The sequence below is a fragment of the Lates calcarifer genome, linkage group LG20, assembly GCF_001640805.2.
Source record: "Lates calcarifer isolate ASB-BC8 linkage group LG20, TLL_Latcal_v3, whole genome shotgun sequence".
Lineage (NCBI taxonomy): Eukaryota > Metazoa > Chordata > Actinopteri > Centropomidae > Lates > Lates calcarifer.
In genome coordinates this window covers 22,813,052-22,832,689 of record NC_066852.1, presented here as the reverse complement: position 1 = coordinate 22,832,689, position 19,638 = coordinate 22,813,052, and the positions used below count along the sequence as shown (strand labels likewise).

The 19,638-nt window shown below is 39.3% G+C and overlaps 1 protein-coding gene across 9 annotated transcripts in view; it reads right to left on the bottom strand.

The window, feature by feature from the left end:
* The window catches only part of cadm1a (cell adhesion molecule 1a), a 333,568-nt gene extending 329,956 nt beyond the window's left edge, over positions 1 to 3,612 (bottom strand). For 4 of the 9 annotated variants that reach the window (XM_051078412.1, XM_018689294.2, XM_018689296.2 and 1 more), the window contains exon 1: positions 1,428 to 1,570. In XM_051078412.1, the coding sequence (XP_050934369.1) occupies positions 1,428 to 1,500 (73 nt within the window). In that variant the 5' untranslated portion in view covers positions 1,501 to 1,570. Of the gene's footprint in view, positions 1 to 1,427; positions 1,580 to 2,314; positions 2,396 to 2,494; positions 2,625 to 3,427 lie in introns of those variants that run through there. The other 5 variants (XM_018689297.2, XM_018689298.2, XM_051078413.1 and 2 more) reach the window with 4 other exon arrangements.
* Positions 3,613 to 19,638: the final 16,026 nt, after the last annotated feature.

Sequence of the window (19,638 nt, the reverse complement as noted above, 5' to 3'; positions counted from 1 at the left end):
AGTTTATAACTGCATACCCGTGCTGTGCTATGTTACCCCGACTAGTAGAGGCTATTTCTACATCTTCATCGTATCAGTGCGCAAAGATAAATAAACCCGAAACCGAAGGAGCATTTGTCAGTGATTCATGACTAAACAAAGAGCACATAGCCTACAAAACGGTGACTTCACACTGACTATCTGTAACAGGAACACTTTATCCCGTCTTAGTATGGTAAATAAACGTGTGTGCCTGTGCCGCAACCCGCCAACTCACGAACATCACTCACAACATCACCAATCGTTTGAAAGCCAAAAGCGTAAAATAAAAAAAAATATGTGTCGCAGTTTTCACCCTCACAAGCTTTATCCACCCTATCCGCTTCTTGAAAGCATCTGATTCAGATTACTACACCCGAGCGAACCTTTGATGTTGCATGATGCTACGGCAAATCCAGTCACGATATTACGAAAACACAGCCCGGAGCGCAATTGGAAACTCTGGCAAATTAATCTTCCCTTGTTTACCGGCAAGAGTACATCCGTATTAGAGGGCTACTGGAGACATAATGTGAACCATTCCGAGATGCCTTTCATTTCGGCGTACATCCTAAACACCGAGCAGCACTTGTATCGTTGAAATTACAACTTTGATAACGGGTTCACCCGTCTTTCTAATTGTCTCTCAATGAAATCCGGCGGGATGGCCCACAGTGAACGAATTCTGAAAAACTGAGATTAAATGGAAAATAACCGATTTTTCGTGAGCTGTTTTGCGCCGAATTTATATTACGGCTCAGTATTACTAACAGGTCTTGAGTTATGCTCTACTTTGCATGAACCTTGGACTCAGCAACGTCCAATTAAATCAGCATAGTTTTGAATAGAGTTTGCTGTAGCGCTTCCTCAAGCCGCACGCTGCCAGGGCTGCTGCATATTCCACTCAAACGCACCGCTGTTTCCTGTGATTTACAGCAGTCCTGGCTCCGTTTTCAACAACATGCTACAAAAGTAACCAAAGCCAGCGGACTGACCAAATAAAAACTAATTCAAGCATGTCAAACGTATCTCTTTATGCCTCCTGAACGGCAAAAGATTGCACTATCTGTCTTTACACAACAGACTTGGCAACATTAAAGAGTTGCCAGCTGTGTAGCGGGAAAGCGATTTATAATGGTGAGCTGACCAAAGTCATGTATTCCTTGGCAGCGTATCTGTAACGCCTGTTGGTAAGCATGGCAGGATCATAAATCTGTCCTTTCGTTCAGTATTTCAACTTTACAGTTAGGTTTTCTTACTTGCTCAACAACATCATACATCCAAATGCTGTGCCGCGCACGTTCAAAAATTCCCCAGTACGCGGATAAAATCACACTCCTCCGTCTACATACATCTAAATCTGAGAGGAAAGTGAGTATTCCAGCTTGACATGAAAGGAAAAGCCCTACCTTTGTGAAGAGCCGCTTGAAACATGAATAAAAAGAGAATAGTCGCGAGAGAGCCACTGCCAGCGTTCGCCATGTTGGACACCTGCTTCAGTATGGCAGAGAGAGGCTGCTTCACCTATAGCTACAACGGGACTCAGTTAATGAGATGCAAGAGAGGGAGGGTACTATTTATCATATTCATTAAATTCGCAGTTTTGATAAATCAGGTTGCTTGTTATAAATGTCTTGTATTTCACCACTCTAAATTTACTTAGAATGGAAAATAAAACTCAGTAAGGTCTTCAGTGTTTTTAAGGCTGTGTTGTGCTGCAGGAGTAGTGAGGAGGGTCGGGGTGTGCATCTCTGGCTCTATGTGTGTGGTGTTACTGGATGGGTCCGATCATGGAGAAACATTCTATTTATTTTATTTCTTAATTTTTTTTACTTTATTTATTTATGTGCTTGTATTTTGGGCATTTCCCAAAAAAAAAAACATTACTTAATTCACCCACCTGTAGTATGTAATACCCCATACAAGCAGGGCCAGCCATTCTATTATTGAAACCCTAAGGCCCCCGACCACCCTCCTAGTCAGTTTTTCACCCACAATTCCCTGACACAAGAGAGAAGCAGTTGTGTGGTTTAATGATGGAGGAGAAAGAAAGTAGGACTGATACGTCCTTCGGGGGAGCCGACCTGGAGAGTTGGACACCCAGGGCTGGACTGGGACAAATAAATCGGCCCTGGCATTTTGGCCCAGACCAGCCCACCACAATCGATCACATGCCACCCACCTTTGCGCTCCCCTGAATATGTATACCAACCATGCCACTCCCTAAAAGCACTACAGCTGTGTAATGAGTAAGAGGGAATCAAGGAAGTTAAAAGAGAGGAAACGTGACAAATACCTTCAGAAAGTGGCGTTGCTAAATTGTGTATTCCACCGTGATGAATTCACTGCGATGAATCCTAAGTCAAGCGATGGCATCCTGTGTGTGTGAGGGAGAGAGTATGAATAAATGATAAATGATTGATCAGATGATTAGTGTTTTCCGGACAAAGTCGAGCTGAATAAACTGTACATTCACCAAGTCAAAAAAGGAGGAGGGTGAACTCCTTGGATGAAGGCTTAGGGCGTGCAGCGTAATCTATGTCCTCTTGCTCCTTACTCTCCTCGCTCTCCTTGACACACTCCTCCTCTGGGGATGCTAACTCAACCTGGCAAGACATGAGGGGAGACACAACTGGGTGAAATTTTAACATAATGATGCTATTAGGTCCAGAATTATTGGATTCTGAGATAAAGAGGTGCAAAGAAGTTGCCTTGGCATAACAATACAATACAGGTAATGGAATATGGCTGTTTAATAAATGGTTAAATGCACTGATGTCTCAGTTTCATTTTTATGTATTGTCCATCAATATCCACAACAAAACTAGCACCCAGACACGTTTTTTCCTAGGTCCCAAAAGAGCTGTGTTAACCCAAACTATAGCCTAATAAATAAATGAGAAAACACAACAAAAACTGCTAGCTGACTCACTGTTAATGATGATGAATGATGATTAACAAAATAATGATATATTTCAAATAAGACAATGTATCACAGCCTCATCAAAAGATATTTATATCTCAGCAAGAAAGGGAGGTAGCTAGCTCGCTAGCGGTTAGCAAATGTGTAGCAAACCACAGGTTAGCTTAGCTAGTGTGCAGTGTGTTAGCTAGCCACTGTGACCTCCTGATATGGTAACATCATATTATTACTAGCTAGCTAGAGAGCTAGCAAACATTCATAAAGGCAGTAAGCTAGCCAAAACGGAGTAGAGCAAAGCTTGCTGATGTTTTTTATTGTATTACCAACATTTCTTTGCAAACACTAGCTAGCTTGTTCACCACTAGCGCTGTTTGCTCAGTTTTATCAAGGGAAACTTAATGGGTTCTTGGACTCCAGAGTAGCATAGCTTAATGCTAATTGTCATCATCTCTCATTACATGTTGCTGAGCCAGGCAGCTAGCTTACCGGAGGTTGTACTCTTCCTCCACCTCTCGCCCTCATCTTTCTCCCTGTCCTCCTCACTGTTCCCTCCTCCACCATCATCGGCAATAGGTACCTGTAGAAGGTCCTGTAGCAAACATACGGTGTCTGTGAGGTTTGCACATTTTGCGGGTCTGTCTTATTAATTTTTTACTAGTTTTAGGTTTAGGTTTTATGAAGGCAATGGGAACTAAGGGGGGAGGGGCCTAAAGATGTGATTGGGACAGCCCAGCGTCATTTAATAAAAAAAAAAAAAAAAAACTATGGGCCAATCTACTTGTTTAATGGGTCGGTTAGACCATAGACTGTATATTTAAAGGGTTAGACAAAAAAACACAGACAGTTGTGTCACCCAAAAGGCACATTGGCCCACCAGGAAAGTGCCCCATCTGCCAGATGGCCAGTCTAGCCCAGACAGGGTGGAGCTGGTCTAATGCTTGCCTTGTTCACTCCCTGAAAGAAAACAAATATTAGCGCCACATCATTTTTTGTTGTCTGTTTCAACTGAACTCTAGAGGCCATGTGGACCTAAGTGGCTGCTTATTTGCTACAGTTTTGTGCCAGCTATGCTTGCAAGACTGGTCTGATTTTGAAGTGAAGGTATACGATTCATTTCATTGCTGCATTCCACAGTTAAGATGTAGCCTTGACTGATTGGTCCCAGAAGGAATTGAAAGATCAAAACAAGCTAATACACTGTACTGGCAGGCTCAAATGGGAATTTATCATGCACAGGGATGAGGCTTAATGATGCTTCATTATGTTATCTTAACTCATGTACACGTGTACTTAGGTGGACTACATGTATTCTTATGACCGGGAGATACTGTAAGTAATTCTGTCCATATATGAACAGTGTAAAATCCATTGTGCCTCCTCCCATTCTGTAACTGAAAAGCAAGCTCCACAGTATGTTTATGTAACCATACATTCTTTCACATTTATTGTAGTCACAGACAAACTAACAAAATAAATAATCCATGACTTGTAAAGACCTATGTTACAGATTACAAGCATAATAAAATGGTCCAAAATAAAGGAAAGGATCTGAGAGGAATGACATCCAGTCTCAGTGATCGAATCCCCTAGGAGATCCTCTAAAGATGCAAAATTCAGTCCACAATAAGAAAACAGTTTTGTGATAGAAAAAGGAAAGCAGTAATTTTCTGTTGGAAAAAAATATATTGATGGAAAACTTTGTGGTCAGCTGCTATCAGCCTGACTGACTGCAGTAAGGCCCAGATACAAGATATCCTGGTTGTGGAGGTTTTCAGTGAGGAAGAAACTCTGGACAGAGCTGTTCGCCATTCCAGGCTACTGGACATGTTGTCTGGTGTCCCACTCCAGACTGAGTGGCCCCACTAAGTCAGAGCAAGTGTGATTTAGACTCAAACTGTGTGCTGGTTGAAAACCCCAGAGAGGCTGGATTTGCACAAGCAGCTCCCCGGCACACGTTCATCCCGCTTAGCACCAGCTGATGCTCTCTATGGGAAAATCAGCATATTTACTGCTGTCAGCCTCATCATGAAGATTGTGTTAGTGCTGCTTAAGTCGTGTTTAGTGTTGCCACTCTGTGCTGTATATAAGTATATTTTCAAAAAATAAAAACTGATCCACAAACAAAATGCAGCATTTTCTTAAACATCCTCCAGATTCCTTCCCTTAGTTCAATATTTTTTTCTGTAGAAATAAAGTAAACTATAAACATATATACCAGATCTCACAACAACCTGGCAAGTAGTTGTCTAGGTATCTTGCTCTGAATAATAGTGTTGGATGAGCTGTCGAGCATCATGATATGACCAACTGTGACATTGCCATCTACTGGCCTCACTGCTCACAAGGCATGAAAGGAAGAAGCCTTAAGCAAGTCAAGGAAGAATCCTTAGCCTAACCCTACCCAGAAGGTTGGGCACAGTGGGTTTAGCAGCAACATAACCTCAGTTTACTCCCAGTTAGAAACACTACATCAGTCCAGTGTCTGACAGAAAGGAAAGATAAACAGCTACATATACATCCACCTCAACAAGACACAGTGAGCCAACTGCACACACATTCAGATAGCAGTGCGACTGAGTGTTGTGGTGCAGCAACCAGGAATGTAGGAGGTAGTACTGGGTTCCCTCCGGCCTGTTTCTGTGTCACAACTGTCTAGTCTTGGTTAGGAGTAGAGACTGCTGCTGGTGAGGTAGACGGTGCTGATGTCGGTCATATGACAATGAGAATAGATAGCCTATGAGTTTCAATTTGAAGGTTTCCACAGTCAGTGGTTCCTTTATCGCAGGAGGGGGGGTTGATTCCAGAGGAGGAAAACACTCTGCTGGCTGCAGATTTTGTGATTCTCTGGACAGTAGGGTAACCACTGTCCAGTGATCTGAGGCCAAGAGGGATTACATGATGGATGATGGGAGTGGATAAATATTATGATGTGAGCCCTTGATGATTTCACCAGCACACTTTAAAGTGAGGTGGAGGTTGAATTTATAGCCATAAAAGGGAACATTCTCATCTGTGGTAATATTCTGATGTCAGCTTTTTGTATTAAGGTTAATTATTCTGCTGTGTGTTATACGTATTGAGTCTTAACAAAGCAAAGCCATTTGATATCTCAACTCCGCTTTTAAGCATGAACACTCATTCAAGTTTAATAGTCATATACTTGTGTCATATCCTTAGTCTTGCTCAAGATTTTAATGTGAAAAATAGAATAAAGAATGTGTCCCCTTGTATATGCAAATGTTTTAATCATTGGGTAAGGTAACAACAGATGGTGGATGGTGAATGGGGATCCAAGAAGGAGAGACCTGAGGGGTCCAGGAGTGGGACGAATGGGGGTCAAGCACAGAAGAATGCACAGAGGTCTGAATGGAGATCGATGACAGGCGTAGGCTAGATGGTGTTGTAACAAGGAACTTAAGGTGGGAGACTCAGGTTGGGGGCAACTTCTTGATAGGGCGTCATAGCTTCATCACCCCCCCTGTGGTTTCTGTAATGAAAGAGAAGGAGGCAAGGAAGCAGAAAAGAGGTGTGGAGGGGGATGGCTGGGAGAAGTGAGATAAATGGGAGAGAAAGGAGTTTCAAAGACTCATACACTAGTTATAGGCACAGGAGGTGAATTAAAGTGAGATCTAGTCATCCAATAATGTGTTGAAACTAAACCACCAACAGATGCAGGTCTGTGTTTAGTGATGCTGTCCCTTTCAGTTTGCCATACAAAAGTTCTGAGGGGCTATAAGGAAACAATGTGATGCAAGTCTCAGTTTGCACAGATGGTAATAGCCAAAGACCTCTGAAAAAAGATGTTTCCATGCCGCAGTGGTACTCTCGTACTTTCATAGTGAAGTAACCAGGTGCACACAAAGGTGCACATAACACCCTCTTGCAGCTGTCAGCATTGTAGATTGTAGTAGTTAGAGCGACAGAGTACGTTGTCATTGTGATCAACAAAATGTGCTCCACTGAGCCTTCTCCATTTGTGAAGCAGCACCACAGCACTGCTGTTCAGAATGCAAAATTCTATTTTTACTGGTCTATTTTCACAGGCAATTGTATAATCTTCTATACAAGGGTCAGTTACAAACACATATTTATTTACAGTTTGCAGTAAGAGTACATATTTGTGCTTTTTAGACAACATTGTTTGAATAAACTCGCCCAGCAAGCTTTAATCAAATAGATGCAACAGTTACTGTGTTTTTGAAAAGCTGATATTGCAGCTGTACTGTGTTTAATCTGACAGGTAGCAGGTAATCGTGTACATTTATGTAAATTACATACTGCAGCACAACTAACTGTAGCACTGGTTATGGCACTGCTGTGAGATAGGAAGAAATAAGGGAGTGTGACAGTGAAACACAGACAGAAGATTTGTCAAAAATGTAAACCAAAACTTATATATATTAATCAATAATTCAGGAGTTAATACAGTTCACTGATGACAACTGTACTTCTGCTTTTTGTCAAGGTTCACAATATTGGCAGGACAAGTAATTGATCCAACTGAAGGAGGGAAGTAGAGACAGAAGAGGAAACAGGCTTTCTAGTGAGGCTGTGGCAAAGCCCCAGTACACATTTATAACCCTATAAACTGGGTCTTTTTCTCATTTGTTGAAACAGATTTATGTTCTCATTAGATCTCAGCTCTCCAGAAAAAATACACAGTTATTGCAATCACTTCAATGACTCAATGTATGACTCGGATAACAAGTGTTTTTCTTGAGAATGAAGAAAAACACTATATTTAATGTAAATTTGAAATGGACAAACATTTTTTTTACTGATGTTTTACCTGAGATACTATTATGCTAAAAAATTACAGCCTTGTTTTTCCTGAACCTTCTAATGTTGTCTTCTCCAATGCAGTTCATTGACATTCTCTCCAGTTGATTGTGATTTCCTATTCAGGGCTTTGATGCAGGCCAGATTTAAAAATTCTGTTTGTGAACTGTCCATACCTTTGGTCTGTCGAGAGCTTGGCAGGATTGGAGGCTGACAAGCCAAGCAATAGTCACCTCCCCCCTGAAAAGAGCCAGGGGTAGTGTGAAGTTCATGGTGTTCAAAGCACCACCACTCTCCTCCTTCATCATTATGTGGGATGATGCCAATGTACCAACTGATATGAATGAAAACACATCTTCAGTAGCACTTAAGTTGCATTTAAAGTGATTTAGAGGTTGTTGTTTTTTCTTGTGTGTATTAGCTGTGTGGCAGAGCTGTTTTCTCTCTCTTTTTTTTAAGGGGAGGGGGTGTATATCAATTTCTTGGATGTTAAGGTTTAATGAAATTGGTTTGATCTCATAGAGATATTATATAAAAGTAAATATACAAAAGTGCCATTTTCTCTACATGATAAATATTTATGTTAGTCAACCAAATGTGAGTTAAATTCCTCAGGCTCAGGTAGTTTTTTTATGCAATTTTATCCTTTGGCTTTGTTTCATCCAGGATGATATGTGTGAGTTTTTTTTACATGGAGATTTCACAGTATTTCAAGTAATTGCATGCATGTACTCTTGGGAATAGGGTAAAAAGGGCAGTATTCTCCCCAAATTGCCAGAGAGGTTTAGTTGTTCACCCCTTTGAAAATTTGCTTTTAAAATGATTTCTGTCTACTTTTTAAACCACCACAGGTTGGCTTAACTCAGAGCTCTTGATGCAAGAACTGACAGGGGACATGATAAGAAATTTGAGTAGATTTATTGTCTAGATTTCTGGGGGGATGAGGGGAAAATATACTGAAGTCAAATGAGACACAGATTACACTGAATTTTTTTTCAGTGAGACAATAAAATCACAAACTAATTTGCACTGCTCCACATTTATTCATTCATTTACCAAGTAGCCAGGAAGGCTCAAAGGTGATAAAGCTGATGGGATTTATCAACAGTTCAGGTGGAAACTCAAGGATGAGTCTATTAAAAGTCTTATTTATTTAATTTTTTTGTTGTATTTTCATTAAATTTTTTAATAGTTAGGGACAGGTAGGGTTAGTTATTTTTATTTCTTTATTGATTTTAATAAAACATTGTTGGCCTGACAAACAACAGATTGCTGGTATTATAAACATAATTTTTTGCACATCTTCAGTGTGAAATACAAGAGCAGAAAAAATTAGTTCTGGAAATAAAATGAGTAAAAATGGAGTGTCCGGTAAGTTTGAAATTAGTCTGTTAGAACTGTCGTAGACACAATTACTGCCTGTTGCCACAGCAAATGTCTGTACTGTCACTTTGGGAGCTTAGTCCATGTTGCTCACAATGTGTTGATGTATATGTGATAACTGATAATATTTACTGATTATTGCAATTCAGTTGTCAGCTCATTGTGTTTATCTAACATTAAATATTGTGTTACTATATAATCATGTTGCATCCATAATCAGAACCTGGGTCAGTAACATTTAGGGAGGATGCTTTGGCTCATTGCCACTTGTGCTGGCCAAACACATAATGAGCAGACTTTCAGGTGAGAATTAAATAAATAAATAAATAAATAAATTATCATGGCAGAGAGTGACAATGATTGCAATTATATCCCTTTTTAATCCCCTTATCTCAATATTGATTTTTTGTTTTATGATTATAAAAGGATTAGTGACCTGTTATTTTCAGAAAACACAAGGTGATTTTCTCAATAATGAGATAATCGGGGTGAAATTGTATGAATAATGGATGCCTTGAGAATAGGGGTCAACATTATCATGCCAGTATACACGCATTTGCATTGGTATAGCTGGTTTGAGCTGACAACATTAAGTCAAAATGAACGAATCAGCTCAGACTGTACTTCAATCAAGGTCTAATATAGATGGTTGTGTCTCTGTTGTGCTGATGAACAGTATCAGGTTGGTTTCATGGTTATCTAATACTGTATGTGAGAGCAGGGGTGATGTTGGGCCCCATGAAAAGATATCACATTGGGCCCTACCACCACAGGCTACGCCAACACTAAAATTATAATGCTGTACAGACATGCACTTTGTTTACTGTGAAATTCACTGTTTGATGCAAAGCTATTTCCCCTCTATGACAGATATGCTAAACACTATCTCTTACAGTTTAAATGGTAAAAATGGTTTTCCATTCTTGTAACATTAATGAGAAATTTAAAATAGATACCACTTAAATATACTATATAATGGCATGTCAAAGCAGCTCACTTCCTCACTCAGTTGGGAGTATTGCTGGTTCATTTGTAGGGGTATGGGGATGGGAGGACAGGGCCACTGTGCCTCAGGCTGCATCTGTTGGGCCTGGCACCAGGCAGGACCAGAGACAACTGTCTTAGTATGAATAGCCTGCTAAACGTTTGCCTGCATAGATTAAATGTCAGCCAAAAGAGGAGCAAAATGTAAACACTCAGAATTTTCTGTGAAGATACTGAGTAACCAATGTTAGTGGAGCAAAAAATAGCTTATTTGACTGGGGACTAAGATAACAGGCTAATTTCCACCACTCAGGGACTACACCCACCTTTCTTCATGGGTTGACATGACACTGTCACCCTTTCCTTTGTCTCTCCTGTATTTCTTTCCTTTCTCTAGGCAGCCGAGACAGCAGTCCTCACTCACAATTCACTGCTAGGAAGAACCGTTTGAACCTGATTTGGGGGCAGGACCAAACCATTTCCTCTCTGTGTACCACTGATCTTTTATGTTGTAAGTGATGGTTAGAGTCAAAATTGTGATGCTTTTATGTGCCATTGGGTTTCAGAAAAAGCTAGTATGAGTGCACATTCCCCATTGTGCTCATGATAATGAATATGCAAAAGTGCACACTGGTTTAGCTAAGCATGGAGCTTCTTGGCAACATCATGAACTCAAACAACAGTTTACAGCAGGTGTGATAAGTTAGAGGCTGCTTCTACAAGTGCAGTTAATAACTATTTTTCAATGACTCCATTCTAAATGTTGCTTTGGAATAATAAACAGGAATACATGGTTTGCCATTTTCTTTTTCTAAGCTTTTTTAATTGTCCCTGAGAGTCCTGATGGCACGGACTGTGAACTGATCATGAAGCTTTTAGCTATAGATATAATTTCAAGCAATGTATTGTTGTCTTAGCAGAGAGCTTTTACTTTTCAGAACTTCCTATCAGTGTTATTGGAGGCCTCAGTACGTTTTGGTGCATTCCACTTAATATGTTAAACCTACATAGCATAGCAACATTTTCCAGCAGCTAATACTAGCTTGAACCTTTGGTGCGAATATTGATTGATTGTATGTATTGATTAACAGTGGTGAGCTCCCACCCGAGTGGGACAGGATGAAGTTTGCTAACAAAACTCTGCATTGCTGCTCCATGGCTGTTTAATGAGTCTGAGTCCCATGTGCCTTTAGGAGCACCTCTCTACATTGAGATATGTTTTGGAGCATATTTCAGCTACAAAATATTTGAAAAAAATTCATATTGTAGCTTTAAATAATCACCATACTAAACCATTATATACACATATTTCTTTGCTCTTTGCTTTTCATTTGAAAAGAAAATGTCACTGCTCAAGATGTGCTACTGAAATGTTGGGCAGCTTTTTATATCTGTCAAAACCGATGAGGAGCAAAGTATGGGTGAGTAAGTGCCATGAAATAGATATTCTTCTTCTTTTTGTCTTTTTGATGTTTAGTGGTGTGTATCTTCCTTCCGAACTCTGTAACTAGGGATGACACACCTGCTGCCAACTGAACTGAAGGACTTAAAAGAAAAATCCACCCTCAGATAATGTGGGTGCAAAATTTTAAATCTAAAAAGAAGTTATAACTCTTTGATACTGAAGGCCTGACACTTGAGCATGACCTCTACCTTTGATGTTTGCCACAGCTGAACTGTAGCTGCAGTGGAAAAATCTTGATGGGGTGTCACATCATCATCTGTGTTTGGCTTTGTGACTCAGTGAACAAATGGAGCCATAGAGGTGGTGTTTTAGAAAGAAAGAAAAACATTATTACTTTAGTTTCTCAATGTTATTAATAGTCAACAAAAGAGATTATCAGGATTATCATATAAAATTATCATCCTCAAGATTTTCTTCATATCATATTTGACACAGTTTTTTAGAAAAATCAACCAGGACCAGTTGATAATTGTTATTTGTCTTTGTAAGAGTTGTGGTTAGGGCTGTCTGTGAGGAATATCAGGTTTGATTGGCAGGTGATTTAACTCAGCAGATGCAATGGGATTTTTGCCATCACCATTTACCATTTCACCCTAACTGGACTGTGCCAGCTTTTCTGAATGTTCTAGCCCATTCACTCCAAATCATCTAGCTCTTTTCATTGCTTCAAACCACATCTCACCTTAACATCAGCTTAGCTTTTTCACTACAGTGAGCCTCTATTTTTGTTGCTTCAAAATAATTGTCAGTGTAGCAGTGTAAATTACACATGATGAGAGAAATCATCCATAAACACTGGTTGTTTAATCATGGAGCTAAATTGTGCTTCAAAGTTGGAGAACTTTTAAGTGTTAGCAGAGTTTCATTCTCACTGAGTAACTTTAGTTCTGACTTCAGTTTTGTGACAATTCTAAATTGGTGTATAAGGTATATTTATATATAATTAAGGCATCATTACATGTGCCATGGGCACATGTAATGATGCCTTAATTATTGAAAAAAATATTAATATTGATCAAAACTGTAGATCAAAGAGTAGACTGCCATATAAAAACCTTTGCTATTATTGATTTGATTTATTATTTTATGGATAGAGAAACTCTCAAAAACTGCCATTTCCAAACAATATGAATCTGTCTTTAAAATATGTACTGAGTCAAAATGAACAATAGTTATTTGCATCTTTTAAAACCATTCAATAAATAGCTCTGTGACTACTGACACCACTCTGTGTTCTGTATAGATCACGTTCCTCTGAGTCTCATGTGGTGTGCAAAATAAATGAGGAGCAATGCAATCAGCTCAAAACTGCTTCCAGATTAAAGCAAGTCCCAACAGGCAGGATCAGGAGTGTACAATTTGACCCCTGAACCCATAATAATGTTCTGAAATCCCCGCTGTAATCGACTACAAGGCCCTGACAGGTTGTTGGATCAGCACTGCTCTCCAGGAAAGTCACCACAAGGGCTCTTCACTTAATGAAATCTCTCAGCTTTTTCATTGATTTGCCTTAGGTACTTCGCAGTTGTGTGCAAAACAGGGATTATTTGATTTGGGGTAAACACAACAATATACATTTCTGAGAGTGGAAAACCGGTGTTTTCCTTTCCATTGTACATTCTATAATATAATAATAATACAATTTGTTACCCCTCAGAGATTAAAATTAATAAGACAACTTAAAATAGAAATCAAGTTGTCTGAAATCTGAAGGATTTATCAATAAGAGCAAGCTTCTATCTGCAGAGTGGGAGCAATCAAGGACAACATGGACTGCTAATGCTCTGAATTGGATTTTTCTCATTTTCACTCGACAAAAGGCTAGTATTAAATCATTGTATGAGATAAACTATTTTCTTGTGTTCTTCCATTGAGGCATGCAAGGAAGACTGCATTAAAGGCATCTGATTTGTGTGTGTGTGTGTGTGAGTGTATGTGTGCCCTTGGACTGTGAAAAAGCGAACAACCTCCAGAAAAAAAAAACATCTCTATGATTCGATCTTGTTCCCTATTTGAGTGTAAGGGTGTCCACATGTGTAAATGTGTGTCTTTGAACGAGATACAGAATATGCTAATAATCTGAGATTTTTTATATTCTTAACATCATGTGATTGGAGATAAACCACATATTACAAGACTGGACATAAAATAACTGATTCAAATGTCTCTCTGTGTGTTCCAATCTTATTACTGTCCAATAGCAACTCACTCATCAGCCTGCCCTGAAGAAGCAGCGCTGCTCAGACAGCGTAGTCTAACCTCTTGTATTGTAAATGCAATGACGACTGAAACTCTTGGCGAGCGATCATCACCACCACCTTCTCCTGGCAAGAAACCCTGTTTGACAGCAGTGAAAACTTACAGACAGACCCCTTAAAACATGTGATATGTAAAGGAGTAGCCTGGCAATATATTGAAAAATATCCATGTTTAAAATCAAGCCATGAATGAACAAAAGCCAGGTGCAGTGACTATTCACATTTACTTTGTCTTTTTCTCACAGTGCAGTTATCAAGCCTGGTACCACTGTGTCTGCACAGAGACTTAGGCTAATACTATTATTGCTCAGATAGTTTAAAATCTTCTGAAGAACTTAAATCATTCCCAAAGACATCTTTAAGTGGCCACTTGTTCTTCTTCAGTACCACAGTCCAGCGTCACTGAGCATGTGGCTCCTGGCAACAGTCTCACTTTTCAGGTGAGGGTGAGAGAAACCAAGGCGTACGTGTATGTTCTTCTGCCAGACCTAGAAACACATAGAGGCCTGTAAACATAAGTCACTCCTTATGCTTGAAAACTTTGCATTAGGCACAATGAAGTGAGCCACGCATCAAACAGAAAGCTAGTACTGCCATGTTCAGAGACTTCATTCAAGTTTATCTTAGTAAATCCCCCACTATCATATATAGCTGGAGCAACCAGACAAAAGGGGGCAACTGTTCAAGGACACAATACTGTCACACACAAGCCTCAAAGGACAGATATAAATGATTCAAATAGTTTTAGTAATTTGATTAATTCCAGATGTATTTATCAATGTGTAACATTAAAACACAACATCAGTTGAAATGACAAAGGCCTTATGTATTTCCCATAAAAAAAAATGTTGTCAGTTTGTACTGTGACACCACTCAATTTGTATGTGTGCTCCACTTGCACATCTGTTGACTGATATTCATTGCACACAGTGGTGGTTTTACACACAGGTATCACTCCAAAAATTTCAAAGGTCTGAAGCCAAAAGCCTAATTAAGTGGAATAACAAAAATGGATGAGAAACCTTAGTGTATCTGACAGCTAACTGAAGGCTTACATGATACCAACTGGAACTCGTGAGCAGGTTGCTATAACACCACATCTCCAAAAGAAGTGAAAATGTTTGCCACTTCTGCCAAGGAGGTCTTGTTTTGGTCCCTGATGGGTACAGATGTAAAACCCAGCTGATCAGAAGAGAAGCCAGCAGCTCTGAAAGACTTGGAGCACCGACAATAAGAACAACAGTCTAGACACTTACCTGAGAGCAACAATATACACTGTAATCTAGTCCTGCTCTATATGAAAAGTGTATTGAAATAACTTCTGTGATAATTTGGCGCTATATGAATAAAACTGAATTGAACTGAATTGAATTGAACGTTTTCCAGTTTTACCAGGAATGTGGACTTGAGTCACAACTTGAACAAAAAAAAAACATTTGAAAGCAATAAAAGCTGATAGGGAACAAATTACATTCCACTAAATGAAGGGCAGACACACCCTGGACAGAATGCGTCAGCCTGATGTGTTGTATATGAACTGCACGTCTGTCTACTCAGTGCCATTAACCACCTGAAGAAACCTGTTGCAAAAATAGAAGCATCTAATTGTGTACAGTATGTTTTTTGAGACATTCCTTTTGTGTTTTTCTTCCAGTGTTGATGTTGCATTGAGAAGTTCATGACGCACAGCTGCTGCTAGATTTAGAGTCGTTTTGACATTAACTCTGTGCTTTTCTTGATTCCATTCTGGCTAACTCATTAGAATATCACATAAAACTTATTTCCTCTTCCTTTATCTCCATCATTGGTTTATGCACTTAATTTCACAGATTGCTTGTCAATCACACAATTTTGTTGCACTGCTTGGGCTAACCACTCAGGTCCTCTTCTGTTCATATAAAACAACCAAGCATTACAAATCCAGGCATTGTCAGAACTCCAGACGATTTTGTCTGAAGCAACCAGACATCTACTGTGCAGAACACAAATAATGATAATTATTGTTATTACATGAAAGCATGAATAAGAGAAGACTTTCATTTTAACAGCCGCCATGAACTGGCTGGTAGATGAATCACTGTTGCTCTTTAAGCAGAGATAGGAGGTAACAATGTGGACATTTCTGAAAATTTCATTGAATTATTATTTTAAATGCTACTTCACAACTCAAATATCTCAACTAAAGTCAGTATGAAAGCCAAAGTGCCTGTGATGCAACAGACAGTTTGGGTAATAATTTCACTGTTTACCTCTGTTTTCTCTTTAAAATAACTTTGATTGCCTGAATGTTGTGTTTTTTAAACAATGTCGCCACATTTGAGATCTCAGGGGCTACTTTAATCAGTAGAATGGCATCAAAACTGACATAAACTCTGATCAGAGCTATGAAATCAAATCCACTTTGAAGATGTTCTAACTGATACATTGCAGTTTTAACACCTAGCTGCCACACCCAGTACATCACTGCTATTACTGTAAGTGTCTGAACTGAGATCATTTTAGAAATTTACATCCACTCCTAAGTACATTTTGGAGATGACAACACAAAAAACAGCTCCATCCACAAAATAGAATTGGCAAATATTCATCTGCTAAAACTGCATGAGCAGGAGGGAAGAATGTGTTTGGCAGTGCAGGTCAACAGACAGACAGACATGACACCTTGGATAGTTCTTATTTCTAGCTTTCTAAGTATGTAAAATGAATGTACAAACAGGTAAAGGGGAACTTCAGCATTTTTTACTTTGCAGTTTATGTCTCCTGTGGCTCTGGCATAAGTTTGTGAAAATACCCTCCAATGATGTCATTGTGATGTCATGTAAGCTTGGATTTGAAGGCTAGAGGGGATTTAAATGAAGAGCGAACTGCTTCTTTTCGGTGTTACGTTTGTACTTGCTGATCTTCATTTTTGCATTTATATTATTTTCACATGGAATTCCTGTGTGTATCTCTGTTCGTGTGCAAGCACATGGAGATGCCTCTGTTTAATGTGTATTTTGACTGTAATCCAGATGGCTTTACATTACACATGCTCAATATTATTGTGCACAAAGCTTGTTAGATGCTGGTTTATGTGGAATTGTTCTCTCCATACTCCTCCTCTTGTTAGTTTCTGCAGCCCCCGGAGCTGCTGTGAACTGCCTCCCCAGGGGCTTAGCCAGATTGAGTCAGGCGGTCGGTTATCTAGGATGTGCACAGCTTTGTCATAATTGCCCCCCTCATGAGCTCACGACTGCCGTTATTTCACACGCTAAACCCTATTAACTGTTGCATATGTTACCAAGCCTCCACTTTATTGTGCAACTTTGAACTTTGGTGCCAATTAGCTGGGCCCAGTCTGGCCTTTTCTGGTGACACTATTAAGAGCGCGTCCTTGGAATTACAGCTCTTCAGTTTATTTGTTTACCTTAGACTATCTAGATTTACTATTGGCAAAAGGGTTAGTTGTTTTCTTATTTGGTTTGACCTTTTATCAATTAGTTTTGAGGAGGGTCGTGCTATCCCAATAACCACTGAACTTCCAAATGGTGTAGTGTTGATGCTGTGATGCTGTGAATCTTGGCTATAATGATAAAATTCAAAATAAAGGATTAATATTTATATTATAGCAGGTAATTTTTTAACTTTTAGACATTAAATAATAATGGTAATTTTTAAAAAACTGAATTTGAAAAATGGAGAGTATAGAGTAAATATCTAATCATGGCAAGGAACACACCCACTCTAGTGAGGTGGATTATAGATATGATTGTAGGTAAAGCCACACATAACATGTAACTCTGATGTTGGGCTTTTATTTGTATGTATCAATGTTTTTGCCTCCCTGAGGAGGCAAGAATTACACATCTTGCCCTTTTATCTTTCTGCTAAAGAAGGCAAGATGAACCCAAAATGTGCCCGAGATATTGAAGATATTGAGATAGAAAACAAACAAACAAACAAACAAATAAAGCCAACCTGTAACCCTTGTCCTAAAAAATGAGAACAAGAAAGAACACTACCTAATTAACTACCTAACTAAAATACTAACTTTGTGCTTTTATTTATTTGTATTTTTTTAAATTGAGGATCCATTTCAGATTGTGTGATTTCATTTCAGATTGTGTAATCAATTTAAAAGCCCACCAAGGGATGAGAGTTGGAAATTAGCTGCAGCTATAAAGTCTATGCAGAACACATCTTTTTTTATTTTAAAAGGTGAAATCTAATCCTGTTAATTGCACTGTCACTATGAAACAAACTGTGAAATAAATTTATTTGATTCTCAGTATCTGTGACAGTCTCAACTCCGCAAATGCTACATCACCTTCACCTACACTATGGTAATAGAGCTCTATAATATCCAGTTTGTTAGATTACTAAAGGGGATAACCGCATGAAGAGTGAAAGAGAACATGAATTTGACAAATGACACCACGAGTTGTCTCCTTATGTGGAATGGAGCATGTTAACCTCTTCTGCCTCAGCTGAATTGCACAGGGCTGTGCAAGGTCCTCTGGGAGTGTGTGTCCTCCTTTGGCATGCTGTGCAGTCCTTCGCTGACATACTGATACTTTCTTGTCATTGATCATATGCTGGAAGCAGGGCATTGCTCTGGTTTCATCATGCTTGCCAGACCCTGCTTGCTGCACTGGCTAACCTATCTAAGGTCATTATACTGTACAGTCGGGACTTGGACTTTGTAAAGCCACAACTATACCTCAGGAGGACTCGCTTTCCATTTTCAAACACAGAAACTTCTAGACTGACTTTCCCTTGTTACCATTTATACTTGTGAGCTGGCAGTAGTGTATAACAGGAATTTATTTGGTGACATACTGTTGGTAATAGTCATATGAAATGATATTCCAGTTAGTCCATTATAATCCATATGGAAAGCAAAGAAAAGAAAGCTAAAAATGAACGTCAAACTGTGTCCTAAACTAGAGTATGCCTCGCCAATATAATCCTCTTGACCATCATCACTGTGAGTGTAAATGAAGCCTCAGTGCTGGTGGCATCAGTGTCAGAGATGGAAGCTGTGCACTACAGGTGCAGCTAATTGGACTGGGAAAGTAGATGGGGATCAGTGATTGGCTGCTGTGAGAGGAGTGGGAGTTTAAGGCTTACCTGATTAACTAATGTGAACCAGAGTGGAGAGGCCTCTTAGATGTTAAACTGGTAGATAATGGAAGAAAACATGAGAATATAAAGTGTGAATGGAAAGGAGCCGATTGGTTTAGCTATGAGGACATATGTAATTGTGCACATCAGATCTTAAGCCTGTCACCACAAAGTTGAGTCTTTAGCTCTGAATGGCAATCCAAGTCAAGTCTTTCAAGTCTAAATGCTGACCTTTAAATAACACAACGGTGTTTGAACGATATTCTCTCTAAACTGTGTTAACTGTGTTTTTACACAACTGCAAGAATGCTCTGTTAATGTGCTGCTTATGCTGTGCCTTCTGTCTAACACAATGTTAGAGGAATTTCTCTCAATGCACAGGCTGAATAATTAAGTATGCAAGCTGCGTGGCTGTTCAAGGCCCTAATATTTATCTGTTTATTTATTTATGCTTTCAAGAATCAATCCTTGAGTCTTGAATGTTTTTCCCCAAGTCTCAAGGAAGTCAAGTCTCCTCAAGTTTCTGCATTGTTTGTGATTGAATTCTTTCTCAAATGCAAGTGTTGAGACAGCTTCCAAACACATGGACACCTGTAGTGATGTGTTAGTTTGGCAGCTCCTGCTATAGCTACAGGAAATTTCTGAAAGTGGTCCCCAGCCAGTGGTAGATTAAGAAATACACCATGGCAAGCAACAACACATTCTGCACATCTGACCTAGGGTAC